This window comes from Lytechinus pictus, chromosome 11, assembly GCF_037042905.1.
Source record: "Lytechinus pictus isolate F3 Inbred chromosome 11, Lp3.0, whole genome shotgun sequence".
NCBI classification, from domain to species: domain Eukaryota; kingdom Metazoa; phylum Echinodermata; class Echinoidea; order Temnopleuroida; family Toxopneustidae; genus Lytechinus; species Lytechinus pictus.
Window position 1 is genome coordinate 9,379,247 of NC_087255.1, and position 21,964 is coordinate 9,401,210.

The following is a 21,964-nucleotide window of genomic DNA, read 5'->3' on the forward strand; positions in this document are numbered from 1 at the left end:
TAAAAACACACACCCACTCCCTTGCCTCACTTTCACCTCTCCTTCCCTCCCACTCTGTCTCACAGACACATAAAAACACATGTCCATTCCATTGCCTCACTTTCACCCCTCCTACCCCCCCTCCCATTCTGTCCCACACACACATAAAAAACACACACCCACTCCCTTGCCTCACTTTCACCTCTCCTTCCCTCCCACTCTGTCTCACAGACACATAAAAACACATGTCCATTCCATTGCCTCACTTTCACCCCTCCTACCCCCCCTCCCATTCTGTCCCACACACACATAAAAAACACATGCCCATTCCATTGCCTCACTTTCATCTCTCCTACCCCCCCCCCACTTTCTCACACACACACTTAAAAAACACACATCCACTCTCTTGCCTCACTTTCACTTCTCCTTCCCTCCCACTCTGTCTCACACACACATAAAAAACACACACCCACTCCCTTGCCTCACTTTCACCTCTCCTTCCCTCCCACTCTCTTTCTCACACACACATAAAAACACAGGCCCACTCCCTTGCCTTACTTTCACCTCTCCTTCCCTCCCACTCTCTTCTCACACACACATAAAAACACAGGCCCACTCCCTTGCCTCACTTTCACCTCTCCTTCCCTCCCACTCTCTGTCTCTCACACACATAAAAACACAGGCCCACTCCCTTGCCTTACTTTCACCTCTCCTTCCCTCCCACTCTCTGTCTCACACACACAAAAAACACACAACCACTCCCTTGCCTCACTTTCACCTCTCCTTCCCTCCCACTCTCTGTCCAACACACACATAAAAACACATGCCCATTTCATTTCATTACTTTCATCTCTCCTACCCCCACTTTCTCACACACACATAAAAACACAGGCCCACTCCCTTGCCTCACTTTCACCTCTCCTTCCCTCCCACTCTCTGTCTCTCACACACATAAAAACACAGGCCCACTCCCTTGCCTTACTTTCACCTCTCCTTCCCTCCCACTCTCTGTCTCACACACACATAAAAACACACAACCACTCCCTTGCCTCACTTTCACTTCTCGTTCGCTCCCACTCTCTGTCTCACACACACAAAAAACACACAACCACTCCCTTGCCTCACTTTCACCTCTCCTTCCCTCCCACCCTCTGTCCAACACACACATAAAAAACACACACCCACTCTCTTGCCTTACTTTCACTTCACCTTCCCTCCCACTCTCTGTCTCAAACACACAAAAAAAACACACACCCACTCCCTTGCCTCACTTTCACTTCTCCTTCCCTCCCACTCTGTCTCACACACACATAAAAAAACACACACCCACTCCCTTGCCTCACTTTCACCTCTCCTTCCCTCCCACTCTCTTGCTAACACACATAAAAACACAGGCCCACTCCCTTACCTCACTTTCACCTCTCCTTCCCTCCCACTCTCTGTCTCACACACACATAAAAACACAGGCCCACTCCCTTGCCTCACTTTAACCTCTCCTTCCCTCCCACTCTCTGTCTCTCACACACATAAAAACACAGGCCCACTCCCTTGCCTTACTTTCACCTCTCCTTCCCTCCCTCTCTCTGTCTCTCACACGCATAAAAACACAGGCCGACTCCCTTGCCTTACTTTCACCTCTCCTTCCCTCCCATTCTCTGTCTCACACACACATAAAAAACACACACCCACTCCCTTGCCTCACTTTCACCTCTCCTTCCCTCCCACTCTCTGTCTCACACACACATAAAAACACAGGCCCATTCCATTGCCTCACTTTCACCCCTCCTACCCCCCTCCCGTTCTGTCCCACACACACATAAAAAACACATGCCCATTCCATTGCCTCACTTTCATCTCTCCTACCCCCCCCCACTTTCTCACACACACATAAAAAAAACACATCAACTCTCTTGCCTCACTTTCACTTCTCCTTCCCTCCCACTCTGTCTCACACACACATAAAAAACACACACCCACTCCCTTGCCTCACTTTCACCTCTCCTTCCCTCCCACTCTCTTTCTCACACACACATAAAAACACAGGCCCACTCCCTTACCTCACTTTCACCTCTCCTTCCCTCCCACTCTCTGTCTCACACACACATAAAAACACAGGCCCACTCCCTTGCCTTACTTTCACCTCTCCTTCCCTCCCACTCTCTGTCTCACACACACATAAAAACACAGGCCCACTCCCTTGCCTCACTTTCACCTCTCCTTCCCTCCCACTCTCTGTCTCTCACACACATAAAAACACAGGCCCACTCCCTTGCCTTACTTTCACCTCTCCTTCCCTCCCATTCTCTGTCTCTCACACACATAAAAACACACACCCACTCCCTTGCCTCACTTTCACTTCTCCTTCCCTCCCACTCTCTGTCTCACACACACATAAAAATACACACCCACTCCCTTGCCTCACTTTCACCTCTCCTTCCCTCCCACTCTCTGTCCAACACACACATAAAAACACATGCCCATTTAATTGCCTCACTTTCATCTCTCCTACCCCCACTTTCTCACACACACATAAAAAACACACACCCACTCTCTTGCCTCACTTTCACTTCTCCTTCCCTCCCACTCTCTGTCTCACACACACATAAAAAACACACACCCACTCCCTTGCTTCACTTTCACCTCTCCTTCCCTCCCACTCTCTGTCTCACACACACATAAAAACACAGGCCCACTCCCTTGCCTTACTTTCACCTCTCCTTCCCTCCCACTCTCTTCTCATACACACATAAAAACACATACCCACTCCCTTGCCTCACTTTCACCTCTCCTTCCCTCCCTCTCTCTGTCTCTCACACGCATAAAAACACAGGCCGACTCCCTTGCCTTACTTTCACCTCTCCTTCCCTCCCATTCTCTGTCTCACACACACATAAAAAACACACACCCACTCCCTTGCCTCACTTTCACCTCTCCTTCCCTCCCACTCTCTGTCTCACACACACATAAAAACACAGGCCCATTCCATTGCCTCACTTTCACCCCTCCTACCCCCCTCCCGTTCTGTCCCACACACACATAAAAAACACATGCCCATTCCATTGCCTCACTTTCATCTCTCCTACCCCCCCCCCCACTTTCTCACACACACATAAAAAAAACACATCAACTCTCTTGCCTCACTTTCACTTCTCCTTCCCTCCCACTCTGTCTCACACACACATAAAAAACACACACCCACTCCCTTGCCTCACTTTCACCTCTCCTTCCCTCCCACTCTCTTTCTCACACACACATAAAAACACAGGCCCACTCCCTTACCTCACTTTCACCTCTCCTTCCCTCCCACTCTCTGTCTCACACACACATAAAAACACAGGCCCACTCCCTTGCCTTACTTTCACCTCTCCTTCCCTCCCACTCTCTGTCTCACACACACATAAAAACACAGGCCCACTCCCTTGCCTCACTTTCACCTCTCCTTCCCTCCCACTCTCTGTCTCTCACACACATAAAAACACAGGCCCACTCCCTTGCCTTACTTTCACCTCTCCTTCCCTCCCATTCTCTGTCTCTCACACACATAAAAACACACACCCACTCCCTTGCCTCACTTTCACTTCTCCTTCCCTCCCACTCTCTGTCTCACACACACATAAAAATACACACCCACTCCCTTGCCTCACTTTCACCTCTCCTTCCCTCCCACTCTCTGTCCAACACACACATAAAAACACATGCCCATTTAATTGCCTCACTTTCATCTCTCCTACCCCCACTTTCTCACACACACATAAAAAACACACACCCACTCTCTTGCCTCACTTTCACTTCTCCTTCCCTTCCACTCTCTGTCTCACACACACATAAAAAACACACACCCACTCCCTTGCTTCACTTTCACCTCTCCTTCCCTCCCACTCTCTGTCTCACACACACATAAAAACACAGGCCCACTCCCTTGCCTTACTTTCACCTCTCCTTCCCTCCCACTCTCTTCTCATACACACATAAAAACACATACCCACTCCCTTGCCTCACTTTCACCTCTCCTTCCCTCCCACTCTCTGTCTCACACACACATAAAAAACACACACCCACTCCCTTGCCTCACTTTCACTTCTCCTTCCCTCCCACTCTCTGTCTCACACACACATAAAAATACACACCCACTCCCTTGCCTCACTTTCACCTCTCCTTCCCTCCCACTCTCTGTCCAACACACACATAAAAACACATGCCCATTTAATTGCCTCACTTTCATCTCTCCTACCCCCACTTTCTCACACACACATAAAAAACACACACCCACTCTCTTGCCTCACTTTCACTTCTCCTTCCCTCCCACTCTCTGTCTCACACACACATAAAAAACACACACCCACTCCCTTGCTTCACTTTCACCTCTCCTTCCCTCCCACTCTCTGTCTCACACACACATAAAAACACAGGCCCACTCCCTTGCCTTACTTTCACCTCTCCTTTCTTCCCACTCTCTGTCTCACACACACATAAAAACACAGGCCCACTCCCTTGCCTTACTTTCACCTCTCCTTCCCTCCCACTCTCTGTCTCACACACACATATAAAAACACACACCCACTCCCTTGCCTCACTTTCACCTCTCCTTCCCTCCCACTCTCTGTCTCACTTACACATAAAAATACATGTCCATTCCATTGCCTCACTTTCACCCCTCCTACCCCCCTCCCGTTCTGTCCCACACACACATAAAAAACACATGCCCATTCCATTGCCTCACTTTCATCTCTCCTACCCCCCCCCCACTTTCTTACACACACATAAAAAAACACACATCCACTCTCATGCCTCACTTTCACTTCTCATTCCCTCCCACTCTGTCTCACACACACATAAAAACACATGTCCATTCCATTGCCTCACTTTCACCCCTCCTACCCCCCCCCACGTTCTGTCCCACACACACATAAAAAAACACATGCCCATTCCATTGCCTCACTTTCATCTCTCCTACCCCCCCCCCCCCACTTTATGTCTCACACACCCACTCTCTTGCCTCACTTTCACCTCTCCTTCCCTGCCACTCTCTGTCTCACACACACATAAAAAACACACACCCACTCCCTTGCCTCACTTTCACCTCTCCTTCCCTCCCACTCTCTGTCTCACACACACATAAAAACACAGGCCCACTCACTTTCACCCCTCCTTCCCTCATACTCTCTGCATCACACACATAAACACACACTCATTCCTTTCCTCCCCATTCTCTCTCACACACATCTTTGACTCACTTCCATCTCTCCTTCCCTCATACTCTCCGTATCACACACATAAACACACACACTCTCCTTCCCTCCCCATATTCTCCTCTCTCACAGATACACACTCACCTATATGGGCAGCACAGCTAAAGCATGGGTAATAATAGGCACTGTTTTGTATCATCAGGCAAAATGCACTTTACAAATGTAGCTATTATTATCATATTTTAATGTTTAAACAAATGTGGCCTATGTACCCTGAATTCTTTTCAATCATGTGCCTTAACTCTTTCTATCTGGAGGTATACTTAATCTGCCAGCACAGACCCTACTCAAAATTTTGATCCACAAATTCACAATAAAAAATTCAACTTGCTGTAACAATGTCAGGGATCTTCCATAAACAGGTCGCTACCGCAGACTTTAGGCTTCATATTCAGACCACTCATAAACTAAGGTATACTCACATTCATGAATGAAGCATTGATGAAGTCGGTACTATCAGCAAACCCAGCGGATGCAAGATATGGCCTGTTACGCTCCACTGCAAAGAGGTCACATAAAACATAAAAAAAAGTTGCTTTTTATTTGCTTATTCCGGTTTTCTGCATTAAACTTTGGAGAATCATTTGATTCATTAGGCAATGGGTTAAAAAGAAAAATAATTAGGATAACTTCTAACCCCATTACGAGCGGATATACTTGTAACTGCTAAACTTAAGATCAAACTTTGCCAATCCTGGCAGCGTGGGTGACTACTGACAGGTAGGACAGGGATCAGGATACAATGCAAGTTCAACTACAAATACTCATACTTATTTATAATGATAATTGATATTACAAATAGACCTATTGGACAATTTGATAGTTTATGCTCCACTACATAAACATATTTATCACAGGTATTGTTGTACTGTTTATGTTTAGACCCCACAAGGGATGGCCTCTTATGCCCTCTTTCACAGTGGGGAAGGGGTTTAAAGAGTGCAAGTTCATCAACAACTACATAAATTACTACATTTACATATAATGCTAATGAATAGATACTTATTCATTGGGCAATGTGACAGGTTACAGTCATTTGCAGCTTGTTTTATTAGGGATATTGAGGCCATACAAGGGTTGCCCCCAACCTCAATGGGAAAGGGGTATAAAGCAAGTTTGACATCAACTACTAACACTACTAGTACTACATGTTACACAATTTATATGGTTGTTTCCATATGTTTGTGGTAGCGGTTGTACTTCCTGCCCTTGAAAGTGAAACCTAAACTAGCAGTTTTGTCCAAAAAGATGTTTACAACACATTCACAAATAGACATAAGCTACCATATGAAGTGTGAATTATGTATTCGTGACCAACTACACCAAAACCAACAATGAGTCATCAGTGCAGGTTCTCTGTAAATGGCAAAAAATAGTCATTTGGTCTTAAGAAAACCCCAAAATTATAAAATCTGAAAGGGTGCTTTTTTCCTTCAAAATGTTAAAAATTTTCAGTTGTAAAACTGAATAGAAACAAGTTTTTGTGGACGGCTTGAAAGTTTCACCGAGATCACACAATGTGCATATTCTAAAGCAAGGAGTAATGCCGTGATATAAAAATCTAAGAATCAATATTACTTATATGCTTATGAACACAATATTCATTGAGCAAACCCCGCTCTTCAAAAGTTTCTCTGTATTTCTTAAGCTCCCATTGAGTTTGTTCTGCATTCATTCAAGTACCTGTGTGGGTTATTATTGATCAATTTTGAGAAGTTAAATAATATGGATCATTTTTTAACTCATCTAAATCTCAAAATTCATTTTTGGCCCCTGATTGTTGATTTTGGGTTGGCTGGTCAACTTCATGATTATAATCACAATTTATTCATCGGGAAATCGTGTAAAACATGTAGGTAACTTTTTAAAATAATTTGTCTCTGCTTTCTAATGTAGTTCTCGTGAAAATTTTCAATGTCCTATTGGGTAGTTCATGAAGCAAAGAACAATGTTAGAATAACAAAAATAGGGAACAGGTATACAGAAGGTTGACTTCTTAAAGGACAAGTCCACCCTAACAAAAAGTTGATTTGAATAAAAGGAGAAAAATCTAACAAGCATAACACTGAAAATTTGACCAAAATCGGATGTAAAATAAGAAAGTTATGGCATTTTAAAGTTTCGCTTAATTTCATAAAACAGTTATATGCACATCCTGGTTGGTATGCAAGTGAGGAGACTGATGACGTCATCCACTCACTATTTCTTTTGTATTTCATTATATGAAATATTCTAATTTTCTCCTCATTGTCAAGTAAAACAACATTTAATTCCTCCTCAACATGTGGAGTAAGCATTGTTTAATACTATATGGTTCAGCCAAGTTGGTCCTTCTTGTCAAATATTTAAAATAATGAAATATTGTATAATTCAAACAATAAAAAACAAAATAAATAGTGAGTGAAGGACATCATTGATTGTCTCATTCGCACGTCACCGAATTGTGCATATCACTGTTTTGTGAAAAATAGTGAAACTTCAAAATGTCATAACATTCTTATTTTACATCTGATTTTGATGAAATTTTCAATGTTATGCTAGTTTGATTTTTCTCTATTTATTGAAATCAACATTTATTTGTGGTAAATTTGACCTATAATGAAATTGCCCTATTGCGCTAATGGGCATGAAGGTTAAGCTCTATCAACAAGCAGCAGCCTTTTCACTAAACATTGGATCTGCAGCTCCTCTTTTGTTGCAAATATTCTTGTGCCCTATTAATCATTACCAAAAGTCAAAACAAGCACTTTCTGCACTTCATTTAATATTCAACATACTGGAGAAATATCTGGTAATTTGGAAATTCAATAGCCAAAATTTGAAATTGAAAGCTAAACTTTTGTTATTTTGTCTTTTCCCCACTAAAAGAGTGTTTATACCACAACCACAAATAGACATAAACAATAATATGAATTATGAAATTAATGACTTACAAGGCAAAATGTCAGGAAAACGGTTCTTCTTTTGATTAATGGAGGCCCTGCCACTTCGAAAGCTATTAGCAGCCGGTGTTGGAGTCAACGCATGAAGAGTCTATTAAAAGCAAGGAATAATGCCATGATATGAAATATAAGAATTGCTTGTAACTTATATGCTAAATCAATGTTATTCATGACTACTTTAAGAAAATAAAGCAAACAAGACAATTTAAAGGATAAAAGAAAATGATTGTCATTAACTACCTTTAAACACAAATCTGAACAAGAATAGTTACTTCCTCATAATGTGAAACAGTTTCTAGTTTGCCATTACGTTACAATCATTATCATTGTGTTGTGGGTCTGCTTCACAGTCACAAGATTAGGTATACGTATAACAACAGCCAAGGAGTAGGGTTCAAACCCATCATAGCACTATCATCCTTGGGAAGATACAAATAATAATAATAATAATAATAATAATAGCGGTATATTTACCCAGGGTAGCCGCTTCAGTTCCGAAAACTGTTCTCCCAGCGGGCCCTGCTATTATTACCCCGGCTTTAGCTGGGCTGCCTAGGCGCTCAAGCATTCAAGGAATTAATCCTGCCGGGTACCCATTTACCTCACCTGGGTCGAGTGCAGCACAATGTGGATAAATTTCTTGCCGAAGGAAATTACGCCATGGCTGGGATTCGAACCCACGACCCTCTGTTTCAAAGTCCGAAGACTAATCCACTGGGCCACAACGCTCCACAAATAATCATTTCTGTTTGCCCATTTCATTAGATAGGCTGCTATATTTACAAAAAATCAGATTTAGGTTCAGATAATATCAATGATTATATCTATATTTTTACTAGGTATTTATATATTAATTCTTTACATGCTTGTATGATTGAGTACGTTCCCATGCCCAAACTAGTACATACAAACAAATACATTGCATCTATGATCAAAATATCTTTTTGTTCTTATTGTGTAAGTTTTTGAATGCCATTTCGGTAATGCTGATCATAATATTCACCTTATGTTTCCAAAAGGCACTACACGAATCCTAAATCAACAAATTATTATTACTACTGTATTGTTGAAATGTTATCATTGTGTTTCATATAAGTATTAAAATTATTACCGGGTAATAATGTTAATACTTATATTAAAAAAAACAATGTATATCAGTACCATTATTAATATCGTTATTACTACCATTGTCATTACCATTACCATTGATTCTAAAATAAATCCAATATTACTTTTTTGTAATAATGCAAAACGGTCAATTTGTGTGTCTGAGCTTAAAACTAGCAATCGTAATCCTTTCAAAAGGTTCATAAATCAAGTCAATTTTGATTAAATTGATATTACAGATCTCCAGATCAAATCCCTGCACTATACAAAAGATGCAAGCCTAGAGTTTAGCCTTCCATGGATAAACAAGATGTGATTTAGTGATTTCCAAACCAGAAGTTCATCTAATTGTGACCTATTATGACAGGAAGTTGAGCAGAAAAAATATCCTGCTTTATTAGTTTCTAAGAGGGTAGTCAGGAAGGAAAAGCTTTATCAACACTTGGTATTTGCACGATTATTTTCACGTGGCCATATCCATGGGTGAAGGGATTAAAATAACCACAGAGGGATTTCAGAAATCACGTTTTGTTAACTTCATCAGAAAAGGTGAAATAAAATAAGATAAGCTGAAACAAAGTGAGGAGATAACTCAAGTACATTCACACATAAAAATGGAGTGAGAAAGCAAGGATAATCAAGTATGAACTTAGAATACCCTCTTTTAATATGACTGAGCTTAGTATTGGCAGTGTGGCCCAGATATTGCAGGATATCATCCTAGTAAATAGACCTTCTGAGAGTATTAAAAAGTAAGAAGAAAGTGTACAAAGCTAAATGTATAGATAGGACAGGGTTCCCAAGAACTACACAACAACATATAGTATATGTGATCATTCTATGTTAAATTTTGTTTGACATGAATGTTAATTCTAATATGATTTGTATAGCATCAAACATTCTATTTTAAGGTGCACTATCAATCTTAGCAAAGAAACCTTACATATAAGTACAACTAAGGCAACTAACACAAATCATGCATATTTGACCCAGATATTCCCTTACCTCAAATTCTACCTGAATATTTTCCTTCTTTGTTACGGAGTTGGCCCTGTGAAGGGTGTTCATCTTCTCTCTGAATTTGGCAACTGGTATCTCGGTGTCACCACTCAGGTAGACCTCCAACAAGGCATTGTACAGGAAGATATATTGCTCCTAAATAGAATAATTAAAAAAACCAATATATTCTGGATGAAGATCATTCCCAGCAGAAGAAACCAACAAGAAAGTGCTGATATCTTAAAACACATACAAATAATAGTTTGGTTTATTATAAAAATATTTTTGCTGATCTGGCCACTTGACAGCATATCAATTCTCGATATAAATATTTGCAGAGTGGATTCAAATTAATTATCCCATCTAGGAGAAAGTGTAATAATAATAATAACAGGCATTTATATAACTCCAATATATTGCGTAAGTGCAATATACCATACGTTATGTAGAGAACGCCACAGTCACAACGGCATATCAATAACGCATTAATTATCATAATTGAGTACAAGCAATTTTCATGAAATCATTTACTATAATTAATATCTAAAAATTTTTGGAGATTAGGTTGTGGGCAATGTGTGTGCCAATTTTCAGTGCATTTGCAGTCGACGGCCGAGATTTCCAAGGGGGAACCACAAGGCGCCCCCCTCCCCCAAGCCTAGTTAGTGTTATGCCCTGCCTGATTAATTTCACCTACCTGAGCCCTAAAATTAAATAATCTTAATACGCATCTCTTTCAAAATATTTGTTTCTTGTACAATGTGTTTTTTTTAATCTACTATCTATGCTTATTTGTTAGGGATAAAAGACGTCATCCTGGAAAACCTTCAGCATGAGGATATACAATATTTTTTTATCAGAGTCCCCAAATTTTTAAATTCACAATTCGGTGCGCCACCTATTGGTTGCATCAGACAGGTCAAAATTCACAATGCCTCATGGAAAAAAAGCTGACATCGAAATTAATCTCTGCAGTGCCCTGCTGCTTGCACGCGATTAAACTGTACTGGCAGCGTATCTTGGCAGGCTTGCACATGCTGTTAATCAGGGTCCAGGAGGTGGGAGAGAAATTTGACGCATATTTTTTTGCGAACTTAAGATTGTTTTCACTCAAATCTTCCTCCACTTTTGCTATGGTTTTTCTTTTATGAAGGATCACAGTCCCAATCCCATTAGAGAACACTAGTCCTACAGGCTGCCTGCGATGGCTAACCCTGAAGTTAGAAATTTGCCTGTCCACGGCAACCGATAGGTGGAGCACCGTATTGTGTGTCCACCGAATTGTACATACCTTTGTCTGGACCATCTTGAACCTGTTGTCTCTCATCTTTGAGACAAAGCCAAAGATATCTATCTTGCCTTCTTCCCTCATCATATCAAACATGTTGTAGAGACATATGAAGGTTCCTGTCCTCCCAACGCCAGCACTGTATGAGGGAGAAACAAGCAAAACATGTTGGTATTTCGTTTGTTTATGATATTGTCTGGTTATACTTCTCAACATATATCCTGATTAATCATCATTGAATCACAAGTTTTTATGTTTTCTGTATGACGAGTGCCCTGCTAAAGTCTAATGTCATGTCTTCATCAATACCATTCTAATTACTTTCTTTTGAGGATTATTAAAAGAGAACAGATATACCGAGCAAGATACCCATGAATAATCCTTTCTCTTGTAAAAGGTCATTTAAAGGACAAGTCCACTCCAACAAAAAGTTGACTTGAATAAAAAGAGAAAAATCCAACAAACATAACGCTGAAAAGTTCATCAAAATCGGATGTAAAATGAGAAAGTTATGACATTTTAAAGTTTCGCTTATTTTCACAAAACAGTTATATGCACAACTCAGTGATATGCAAATGAGAGAGTTGATGATGTCCATCACTCACTATTTCTTTTGTTTTCTATTGATTGAATTATAAGATATTTCAAATTTTACAGAATTGACAATTATGTAAAATTTGACTAAATCACATAATGTAAAAAAATGTTAATTCCACATGTTCAGGGAGGAATAAAACTCAATTTCACATGACAAGGGGGAGAAAATCTGAATATTTCATATGTCATATTATAATAAAATACAAAAGCAATAGAATGGATGACGTCATCAATCTCCTAAATTGCATACCGACCAGGATGTGCATATAACTTTTTTGTGAAAATAAGCGAAACTTTAAAATGTCATAACATTCTTATTTTACATCCGATTTTGATGAAATTTTCAGTGTTATGCTTTTTGGATTTTTCTCTTTTTATGCAATTCAACTTTTTGTTGGGGTGGACTTGTCCTTTAAGATAACCATCAATGTGGTTTTCTAATTGGCTGACATAAACATTCTTACTTCGATGACTATTCATATATACTTTTCAAAACATTTTTTAATCACAACCACTGAAGAGTTACTAAGTGTCCATAATTATCAATATTCAAAAGGAGCCCAAATAGTAGTCTATTCACCAAAAGCGGACAATACAGCAAATAATTTCCAAACTTGATCACTGGAATAATATTGTAGTCACCTGTGCTATCCGCAGAGTAATGTTTTAGTGCTAACAGAGACCCTGTTATGATCGGTAATGTGGCAGCGATGCCTAATGTTACAACGATCCATTACTTACACATTGAAATAAATGGTTTGACTTAACAATCCCAAAGATGTGACTAGGCTTACTGTTAGTGCTGTTTGGCTAACAACATTTCTGTGCGGTGGTGCCTGGTCAATGCCATTTCTTTCTTTCGTTCTTTCTTAGAATTTGAATATGACATGATGCTTTTTGCAGAAAGCTAACGCAATATTTTCACTTGAGAGTATTAGTGCTCGTCCTAATGAAAAGTGGGAAAGGCCATACTTGATCAAGAGCTAACAATCTGCAAATTGGCTTATCGCATAGGCTAAATGTGGCTCAAGCCTTAAGTTTGCTAATAAGGCGATATCTATCATTCATGGAGGCTAGCGGTTCCATCAGGTTATTTGCCGAGATGCATGACTCCATTAACGATTTGTACATTATTATATTTTGAGGCTACATGAGATACCCCAATGTTCTTGTTTTAAAAATACGTGGGATTAAATTCCCAATAATCCCAATCATATTTTGACAAACAATACACATAAGCTTTTCATTGAAAAGCTGGGTATGAACAAGGAATGGTAACTACAAATGTATTTTCAGCTCGGCAAACACAAATTTGAATGATTGAGAATGTGATTGGCAAAAGAAAATCCTCTGTTTCTTTATAAAGACATTCTCTAAAAAAAAACAGATTTATGTAAGAGTCCTCCTGTACCTGCAATGAACAAGCATAGGACTTTCATGGCCTGCAGATTGCAGCCTCCTATGATGTTTCTTGACAGACTCGGTGAAATTGATGAGGGTGGTATAATGCTCCGGCACACCCATATCAGGCCAAGACAGGTAATGGTATTGGGTAATAGTTCTCTTCTCCTCATCTGCATCATCATCATCCAGTCCATCTTCAGTCTTATTGGAAAAAAATATGATTGATTGATCAGTAAATATGAGAATGAGATGCTAAATGGTGTTGTCCAAAAATGCATTCTCTGAAGCTGTTTGCTGAAATTTTTGGTTTCAGAACTAGGTCCATTCAAGTAATGATACAAACATTAAATTGATTTAACCTAAATAGACTGGGCTATTTCGATGCCTCAGAAGACTGGGGGTCTTGGTCGTCGATTGCATGATCGTGAAAAAAATTGGCATTAGCCATGGCATAATCTACAAAACTATATGATCAAATTCTGTGAAAATCGGATTGCTAATTATTTATGCTAATTTATGCATAAAACCAAAAGTTTGCTCTAATTTACTAAATTATGCCCCTAAAATGCTGTTTGGTTCGCAGACTCTTTAAAGGAATCTGATCAAATGAACTAGGTCCATTCAAGTAACGATACAAACATTAAATTGATTTAACCTAAATAGACTGGGCTATTTCGATGCCTCAGAAGACTGGGGGTCTTGGTCGTCGATTGCATGATCGTGAAAAAAATTGGCATTAGCCATGGCATAATCTACAAAACTATAAGATCAAATTCTGTGAAAATCGGATTGCTAATTATTTATGCTAATTTATGCATAAAACCAAAAGTTTGCTCTAATTTACTAAATAATGCCCCTAAAATGCTGTTTGGTTCGCAGACTCTTTATAGGAATCTGATCAAATGTACTAAAAAAATGTCAACTTCATATTGATTTTCTTATGTATTTTACTGTTTTCTAAATTCCTTGTATATATCTTTGCTTTTTTACTTTTTGTTTTTTATCCAATGAAATCATCCCAAAATTGAATTAAAAAAATTGTTGTCAAGGCTGTCCCCAGTGGAAAATCATTCCATTTCACTTTCCGAAATTAGTAATCACATATCAGCTTGCATATCAAGATTGTGGGCATGTTTTAGTCTAGTGGTTCTGACTCTGGTCATCAATTAGTCCCATGGGTTCGAATCCCAGTCATGGCATGTGTTGCTTCAGCAAGAAATGTGCCAACATTGTGCTGCACTCAACCCAGGTGAAATGAACAGGCATCCTGCATATTAATTCCTGAGACACACTAAGAATGGGAATTAAGCAGCAGCCCAAGCCAAAGCAAAGGTAATGAAAATGCGCCTCAGTATAGTTAAAATCTAGAAAGAGGCACAATATAAATGGGTATTACCATCATAATTACATTCAATATCAAGGGCAGATAGTCACAAAGGTATTTATTAGGGTTAACCCTAATAAGGCTGATATTTTTTACCGCGTTGCTCGCTGACTTTTACCAAAATTGTGACCCCTGGGTACGCGGTTCCGAAATTATGCAACATTTCATAAGTGCATGCAGACCCAAAATTGCTTCAAAACGTGAATTGGTGTAAAAATCCAATGCAAATAGTATTTTTTGCCAAAATTCACAAATGTATCTCTATTTTTCGTTTTACTGATCAATTAATTAATTTCATCTTCTTTATGGTCAAAATAAAGTCCTTGAAAATTCCCATTGAACAAAACAAAGAAATACATAAGACATTTAAAAGACAATAAAATACATAAAATAAATGTGATTTTGAAATTCTTTAAAAGTACACTTTATCAGATTCCTATATAGAGTCTGTGAACCATAAATTAGCATTTTACATTAGAGCAAAATTTGGTTTTACGCATAAATTAGCATAATTAATTAGCAATGAGATTTTTCTCAGAATTTGATCAAATAGTTTTGCTGATTATGCCATGGGTAATACACATGCCAATTTTCATCACGATCGAGCTATCGACAGCCGAGAACCCCCCCCCCCATCTTCTTTGGTGTCGAAATAGCCCAGTCTATTTGGGGTTGAATTAATTACCTACCCTTTTAACCACAATAGTCCGCACAATGTGGTCTGAGAATTGTTCGGTCTCTAGCAGGAAGAGGGAAAAGTCACCAATTACTTCAATGGTTCTTGGGTTCTTTGGCCAGTACTGCCTACAGCGATCCTGCAAAATTTGTAAGCATGTTTTTACTAGTAAGAAAATCATACATTTCAACCATTTCCCAATGTATTCACCACCAAAGTTTATTTTCAGGAGAGGACTTTTTTTCCACATGCAGGTCAACAATATTTCTCTCTCATGGCACACACTGCAAGTGAGAATGGAAAAATTAAAGAAATATTAAAAGAGAGATCATATGCACAGGGAAGATTAAGGATTAATAAATAAAACTAGCAGTGAGATCCAGGAAAAAAGAGGTTTCTGATCATTTCAAATGGGAGAGAAACACAATGACTAATGCAGTGTTTTGCGAGCCAATGTCTAAGATTAAACAGAAATTTGATAAGGACACAAAGAATGCAAAATGGCCAAATTATGAAACTATTTTTTCATTTAAAACACAGAGCAACACAAATGTCAGAAATAGAAGTTCCTCTCAATATAGGCACTGGTAAATGACCAATATGGATTTCTTCTAACTCATTACATCAGATTTTGCTAAATAATTTTATAGCAATATGATTGGCCGGCAGATACTTACAAATCTGATAAAAAGGTGTTAGGCCCATGCGGCATTCTATTTGTTGCAACATATCACAATGACTTCTTGTAGAAAATGCAGCATAGATTTTTTACAGCAATATTGAACAAGCCTAGACAATTCTATTGGCTAGTAAATTGAATTCCACTTTGTATCTATTTTTACACAACCGTTGTAAAATACTGTATGATTGCATTCTCTATTGAATTCATTGAAAAAACATGGCCAAAACTTTTTCTGCCAGCTGTTAGGTTGGTTTTTAGCAAGTCTTTGAAAAAAAAATCTTAAGTAAATTAGTCAATTTACATCATTTTATATCAACATTTTTTTTATCGTACTTTTCCTGATTCAATCAAGTTGGTAACCATGACGATTGTTGCGACATTCTCTTGCCAGAGCATTCTCCAGAAAGCAGTCAAAGATGCCGTGTTAGGTGCTGAAGTAAGAAAAAATGAGGATATTATAAAACTCCTACAATCCTTCATTTTCACCTTAAGTACAATTTGTTTAATGCTTTGTGCACTGTCAGCATTATCAATGAGTGTCGAGTTTACAAAATGATTAATACAAATTATTCATACAGTACAGTACAATTCCATAGAACAAAGTTAGAATAAATTACAAAAATATTAAATATTAAGTCATTCAGGAAAAGTTGAAAATACAAACTCAAGATTGCTATGCCAAAAACCCATCTGACAAACAGGATAAAACACTAGCAATGCTGTAACAAGTATGACATTTATTGAGTTTTAAATCTGTCCATCAATGCTTTCAATATATCTAGGCTGTTTTTACAGTTCCCAATAATTCTTCTCTGCAGACATTTAGATGAGCAGAAAAGAAAAGAAGCATAGAATCATAACATTCATTTTTTAGATGAAAAACATGGATTCTTCATGTGTAATTTAATTCATTTTAAAGATGAATAACAGCAGTGGTAACAATCTCAAAATAAAATGTTTGCATCCAAAAATAAAAAAATATGTGCCAAAAGGCTCTGAAAGAAAATGTGTAATTGCTGAGAAAGCATGGAATTTTATCAAATGTCAGGTATTTTTCCAAACAGTATTAATACTGTCCCACATATGTTTTTCTGTGTTATTGATCATCCAAATTACTGGTTTTGGTTAGGATTTCATGATTTCATGAAAATAGGTTTACATTAATGTGTCAGATCTAGATCTACAGTGTCGGCCGCAGGAAACGTCACGCCCGAGCACGCAAACACCCTCGGGGGCTTTCGCGTCTAACCGAGGGTATTCAAGGGGAGCAGACTAGGGCGTTTAGGCGCGCCCGCAGTTTCCTGCGTGCTCTATAATATTGGCCGTGCCCGCACTTATCCTAGGGAACCCTAGGATACGTACCATGCATTATGTTTACATGTGCATGTACTTTGGTTTTCTTGTGATAGAAAATTATGTTTTTAAACTAGCGTGATCGGAATCTATTGTAGATTAATTTTTGCCATTTTAGATGTTATTTGTTTTGTTTTCTTTCATTTTTTAAGTTACGTTTTCCCTTTTTAATTCTTTTCCCTTATTCCTTCTTTCCCTTTCTTCCTTCTTTGCTTCCTTCCTGTTTTCTTCTGTCTTTGTTTCTTTCAAATAATGAAGGAATTATTTTTCTTTCTTTCTCTTTTCTTCCATTTTTCTTATTTTTCTCTTTTCTCTCCTTATGTATTTTCTTTCACACATTTATTCATCTTCCCTTCCTTTATTTTAATTCTTTCTTTCTTTATTCATTTCAAGTAATGACGGAAACCGTTATCTGTCTTTTATTCGTTCTTTCATCCTTTTATTCCAACTTTTTTCCTCAATAAAAAAAGACATAAATAAAGATAAAAGACATTAATAAGCAGACTTGATATTTTTGGTAAATCAAAATTGACAAGTTATTAACAGAGTAAATGTTAACAAACATTAATGACAAACTTAAAATAAAACAGAATTATGAATATCAAGGGCATTTGCGAATTCTCATTATGTTAAAACAAACGTGCGGTCAATACTGGGATCGTCAATTCGTTGACATGGTTGATAAAACCCTAATAAAGGGAATGAAAGGTACGTTGAAAACGAATTCTAGTATGACCAAGATCATACAAAGTAGACGTGCAAAAAGCGAACACCAGCAAAACTGGTTGTGCTCATCGATTTGTTATTTGGTTCTTTTGTTATTGTCAACAGTCTGGTAGAGTCTTGCTCCCCACCCACACCTTTGATCTCCTTTCATCACATCCGCTTCCCAATTTATGACAGGATGTTCATAGAAATGGGGGGAGGGATTAATTTGTCGATGCGTTAGCAACAATAAATGAGGATATTCTTTTCATTTCGGTTCAAATCGGGTCTCTAAAACCCTCACCCTATAAAAGTATAAATTTACCTCATTAGGTGGTTTCAGACCGCCTCGAAGTTCGTCGGTTCCAGGTATTCTCTGATCGGGAAATTTACCCCGATCAGAAAATACCAGGTATTTTGGTAATGTGAAAGCAAACTACGCGTAATTTCCCCGAAAGTAAATACCCGCTAAATAGTAGGTACTTGGCGAAATTACGAGAACTTTCGCGGGGATTTTTCCAAGGTCGCAGGTATTTTGGCAATGTGAAAGCAAATTACGGGAACTTTTAGCCCAGCGTGTCGTTGGGTGCGGTGCCGTGGGTGGCTGCTGGGCTAGTGATTTTGAATCTCGCGCCTTGCCTGCTTATTAGACTATACTGCGCATGCTCGTAACTTCAGGAACTTATCCCGAAGGATATGTTTCAGGGCGGTGTGAATGCAGGAATAATTAATGGGTATTTTTCAGCCTAAAAAAGTTCTCGTAATTTAACAGGGATTCTTGTGATCGAGGCGGTTTGAAATTATGTAACAGATGGAACAGATTTATCTTTTTGCTAAAACATCTGATCACATTACCTGCTCTCTATTCCGGTTTTTAAGTTACATTGGTAGATATTCGAATTGGGAAGAGATGAAAGTGGTGGAAATAATAAAGAAGAAGCATGAAGAGGGGTTCCAGCTTCATGATGAGAATAAGGCATATATTTCGCGCAATTTTATACAAAATTATAGATGGGATTAAAACGAATATTAATATCCCTGATACACCTACATGATGATAATAAAACGAATAATTGACGTCGAAGTAAATATTAAACTATCATATTTACGAACTGCGGTTTTATATTGATAGATTAGTCGGACATCAATTAAAGTTATAAACATTTTTTTTTCAGTAAAGCAAGATTTTCCTTCAAAATATATTTTGTTATATGAATTGGAAATGATAAAACCAAGTCACAACTTGGTATAATACAGAATCCAGTGTTATATGGCAGCTAAAAATAATAATACATGATATTTGTAAAGCGCACTTTCCATCTTGATTGGATGCTCAATGCGCTTCAGAGCAAAGCAACAAAAGCTATTTACATAATGTAACTATTTAAAATATTTCTAGCACATTTAGCTTCAATGTTTAAACACATACCCAAGTAAAAGTATGTTTTCGAAAGCTACTATGACGTAGTGTGTGGAATGGGTACTTAACGAGTTAATTATCACTTGCCGACAAAGCAAGAATGGAGCTATACAAACCATTCTTTTCTTTTGTTAAGAGTTTTGGTGGGTGCTCACGCAAACGCTTACTATCAAACCTAACAATTCTTTTCGGGGAACAAAGGAGTTAGTCAAGCCAAGTTAAAGAATGAAAGCCCCGTCCCGGTTCACCTCTATATAGTCGAAAATCCTTTTAATCATCACGCGTGAGCATTACTGAGTAAAACAAGTTTCATAACTAAGTACTGCAGAACTATAGGGTATCCATATTACCATGAAACAATAAGCCCCCCCCCCTTTTTTCTCTTTCTCCCCTTTCCCCTTCTTTTCTTCGCTCCCTTCTCCTTCTCTCACTTTTTCTATTTTCCTTCTCATTTTCCTTCCATCCCTTCGCTTTTGCCTTTTTCTTTCATTTTTCTTTTCTTCTTTCTTGAATGAGCGGATGTTAATTCGGGACAAGTTTTTAATTGATGCAATGAAAGCAGGAAATTGTGAGCATGGTGAGAGAAAATAATTACAAGATTGAGCACAAGAATGTTCAATACTTGTCATCAGCGTAAAAATTGGTAGATGCGAGTTACTAAAGTATTTTCTGACATGAAAAACTGGAAAATTTCCCAAATCTTTTTTCCCCCTTTCTCTCTTTTCCTCTACTTTTTCTTAAGTCCCAGTTCTTTTGTCCCCTGTACTTCTTACCTTTTCCTGCATTCTTCCTTCTCTTCCCTCCTCCGCTTTTTTACTCCATTTTATTATGCATCCCTTCTTCATTTTATTTAATTTTCCCCTCCTTATCCTTCTATCTTTCTCATTCTGTCCTTCTTCCTTTTCTTCCTTTGTCTCTTCTTCTCCCCTTCGATTTTCAATCTATTTTCCTTTTCTCCTTTTCCCTCTTTTCTTTCTGTCTCACCTTCCCTTTTTTCATCCCCTCTGTTTTCTTCTCCATTTCACCTTTTCCTTATTTCTTTTCTTTACCCCCTCTCCCTCTTTCTCCTCTTCCCCCCCCCCTCTATTTTTCCTTTCTCCCCTTTCCCCTTCTATCACTTTTTCTATTTCTCTTATCTCTTTCCTTCTCGTCTTCAATCCATCCCTTCCGTTTCGCATTTTCTTTAATTTTTGCTGTCTTCTTCTCCCTTTTATCTGCATCGCGTAGATCCGCGCCTTAAAGGCACGTCAGGGTATATAAAAAAGGATGACAATGCAGGGAAAGAAGAGTAAATAGTTCTAGGACGACCTCCGGAATATAGGGTCAACATCGACAAATACCTGCTCCTTTGTCAGAAACTCATTTACGATCACGACTAACCATGTCAGTGAATGAAATAATGGACACCACGGGAAGAATATTCATAGGAAAGGACCCTTTACGCTGGTGCCAGTGTGTAATCGAACACAATAAGTCATTCGGTGAAAAAGCCTAAAATCCCAGTTATCAACCCAAAACTTTGTAATTTTCATAACAGATTTTATCCACGATAAATGATCGAAAACTTATGCTTGATATGAGATAAAAATCACATGTAGTCTTGAACGAATGTGTCAAATCAGACCTCCTCTTTCGACCAAGAATGCACGGTCGAACATCCTAGGGAAACACCCTAGGATAGACGCGGGCGCTCCCCTAGGGCACTCATGTCCTAGGGGAGCGGACGCGGGCGTCTTCCCTCGTCCGCTCCCCTCAAATGTCCGCTACGGGCTACCGCGTTCGCCCTAGGGGGCACTGTGACGTTTCCCACGGCCGGCACTGTATAATAATATGTTGACAATAACCTTGATCTTAAGGACTTTCTCATGAAATAATTTTTTGCTGCAACTACTTTCTTTAACCTTTAAAAATTGCTCTAAGTAGTAAGATAACTATTTACACCGGTGAGCACTCATGTACAAAAATAAGTGGTAAATTAATGTATTGCATCTACCATTATAATTTTCATTTGTTTTCTTGAACATCTAGTGAGAAGATAATTTTCTTTTAATATACAAAACCAAAGACAGAATACATTTTCCAAAACAGTTCATATCAAAAACCTACCCACCAGAATAACTGCTGCCTCATTATAACACTACTGGATTGTATACCGTAGGCCTACATGTATTTTTTTTAT

The 21,964-nt window shown here is 38.6% G+C and overlaps 1 protein-coding gene across 1 annotated transcript in view; it reads right to left on the minus strand.

The window, feature by feature from the left end:
- LOC129271728 (receptor-type tyrosine-protein phosphatase kappa-like) overlaps window positions 1-21,964 on the minus strand; it is a 74,733-nt gene that overhangs the window by 12,546 nt on the left and 40,223 nt on the right. The window contains exons 19-25 of the mRNA XM_064106655.1: window positions 16,641-16,738; window positions 15,639-15,764; window positions 13,573-13,766; window positions 11,568-11,703; window positions 10,283-10,432; window positions 8,162-8,261; window positions 5,651-5,727 (exon numbers count right to left, since the gene is read on the minus strand). Coding sequence (XP_063962725.1) covers window positions 5,651-5,727; window positions 8,162-8,261; window positions 10,283-10,432; window positions 11,568-11,703; window positions 13,573-13,766; window positions 15,639-15,764; window positions 16,641-16,738 — 881 coding nt within the window. The remainder of the gene's footprint in view (window positions 1-5,650; window positions 5,728-8,161; window positions 8,262-10,282; window positions 10,433-11,567; window positions 11,704-13,572; window positions 13,767-15,638; window positions 15,765-16,640; window positions 16,739-21,964) is intronic.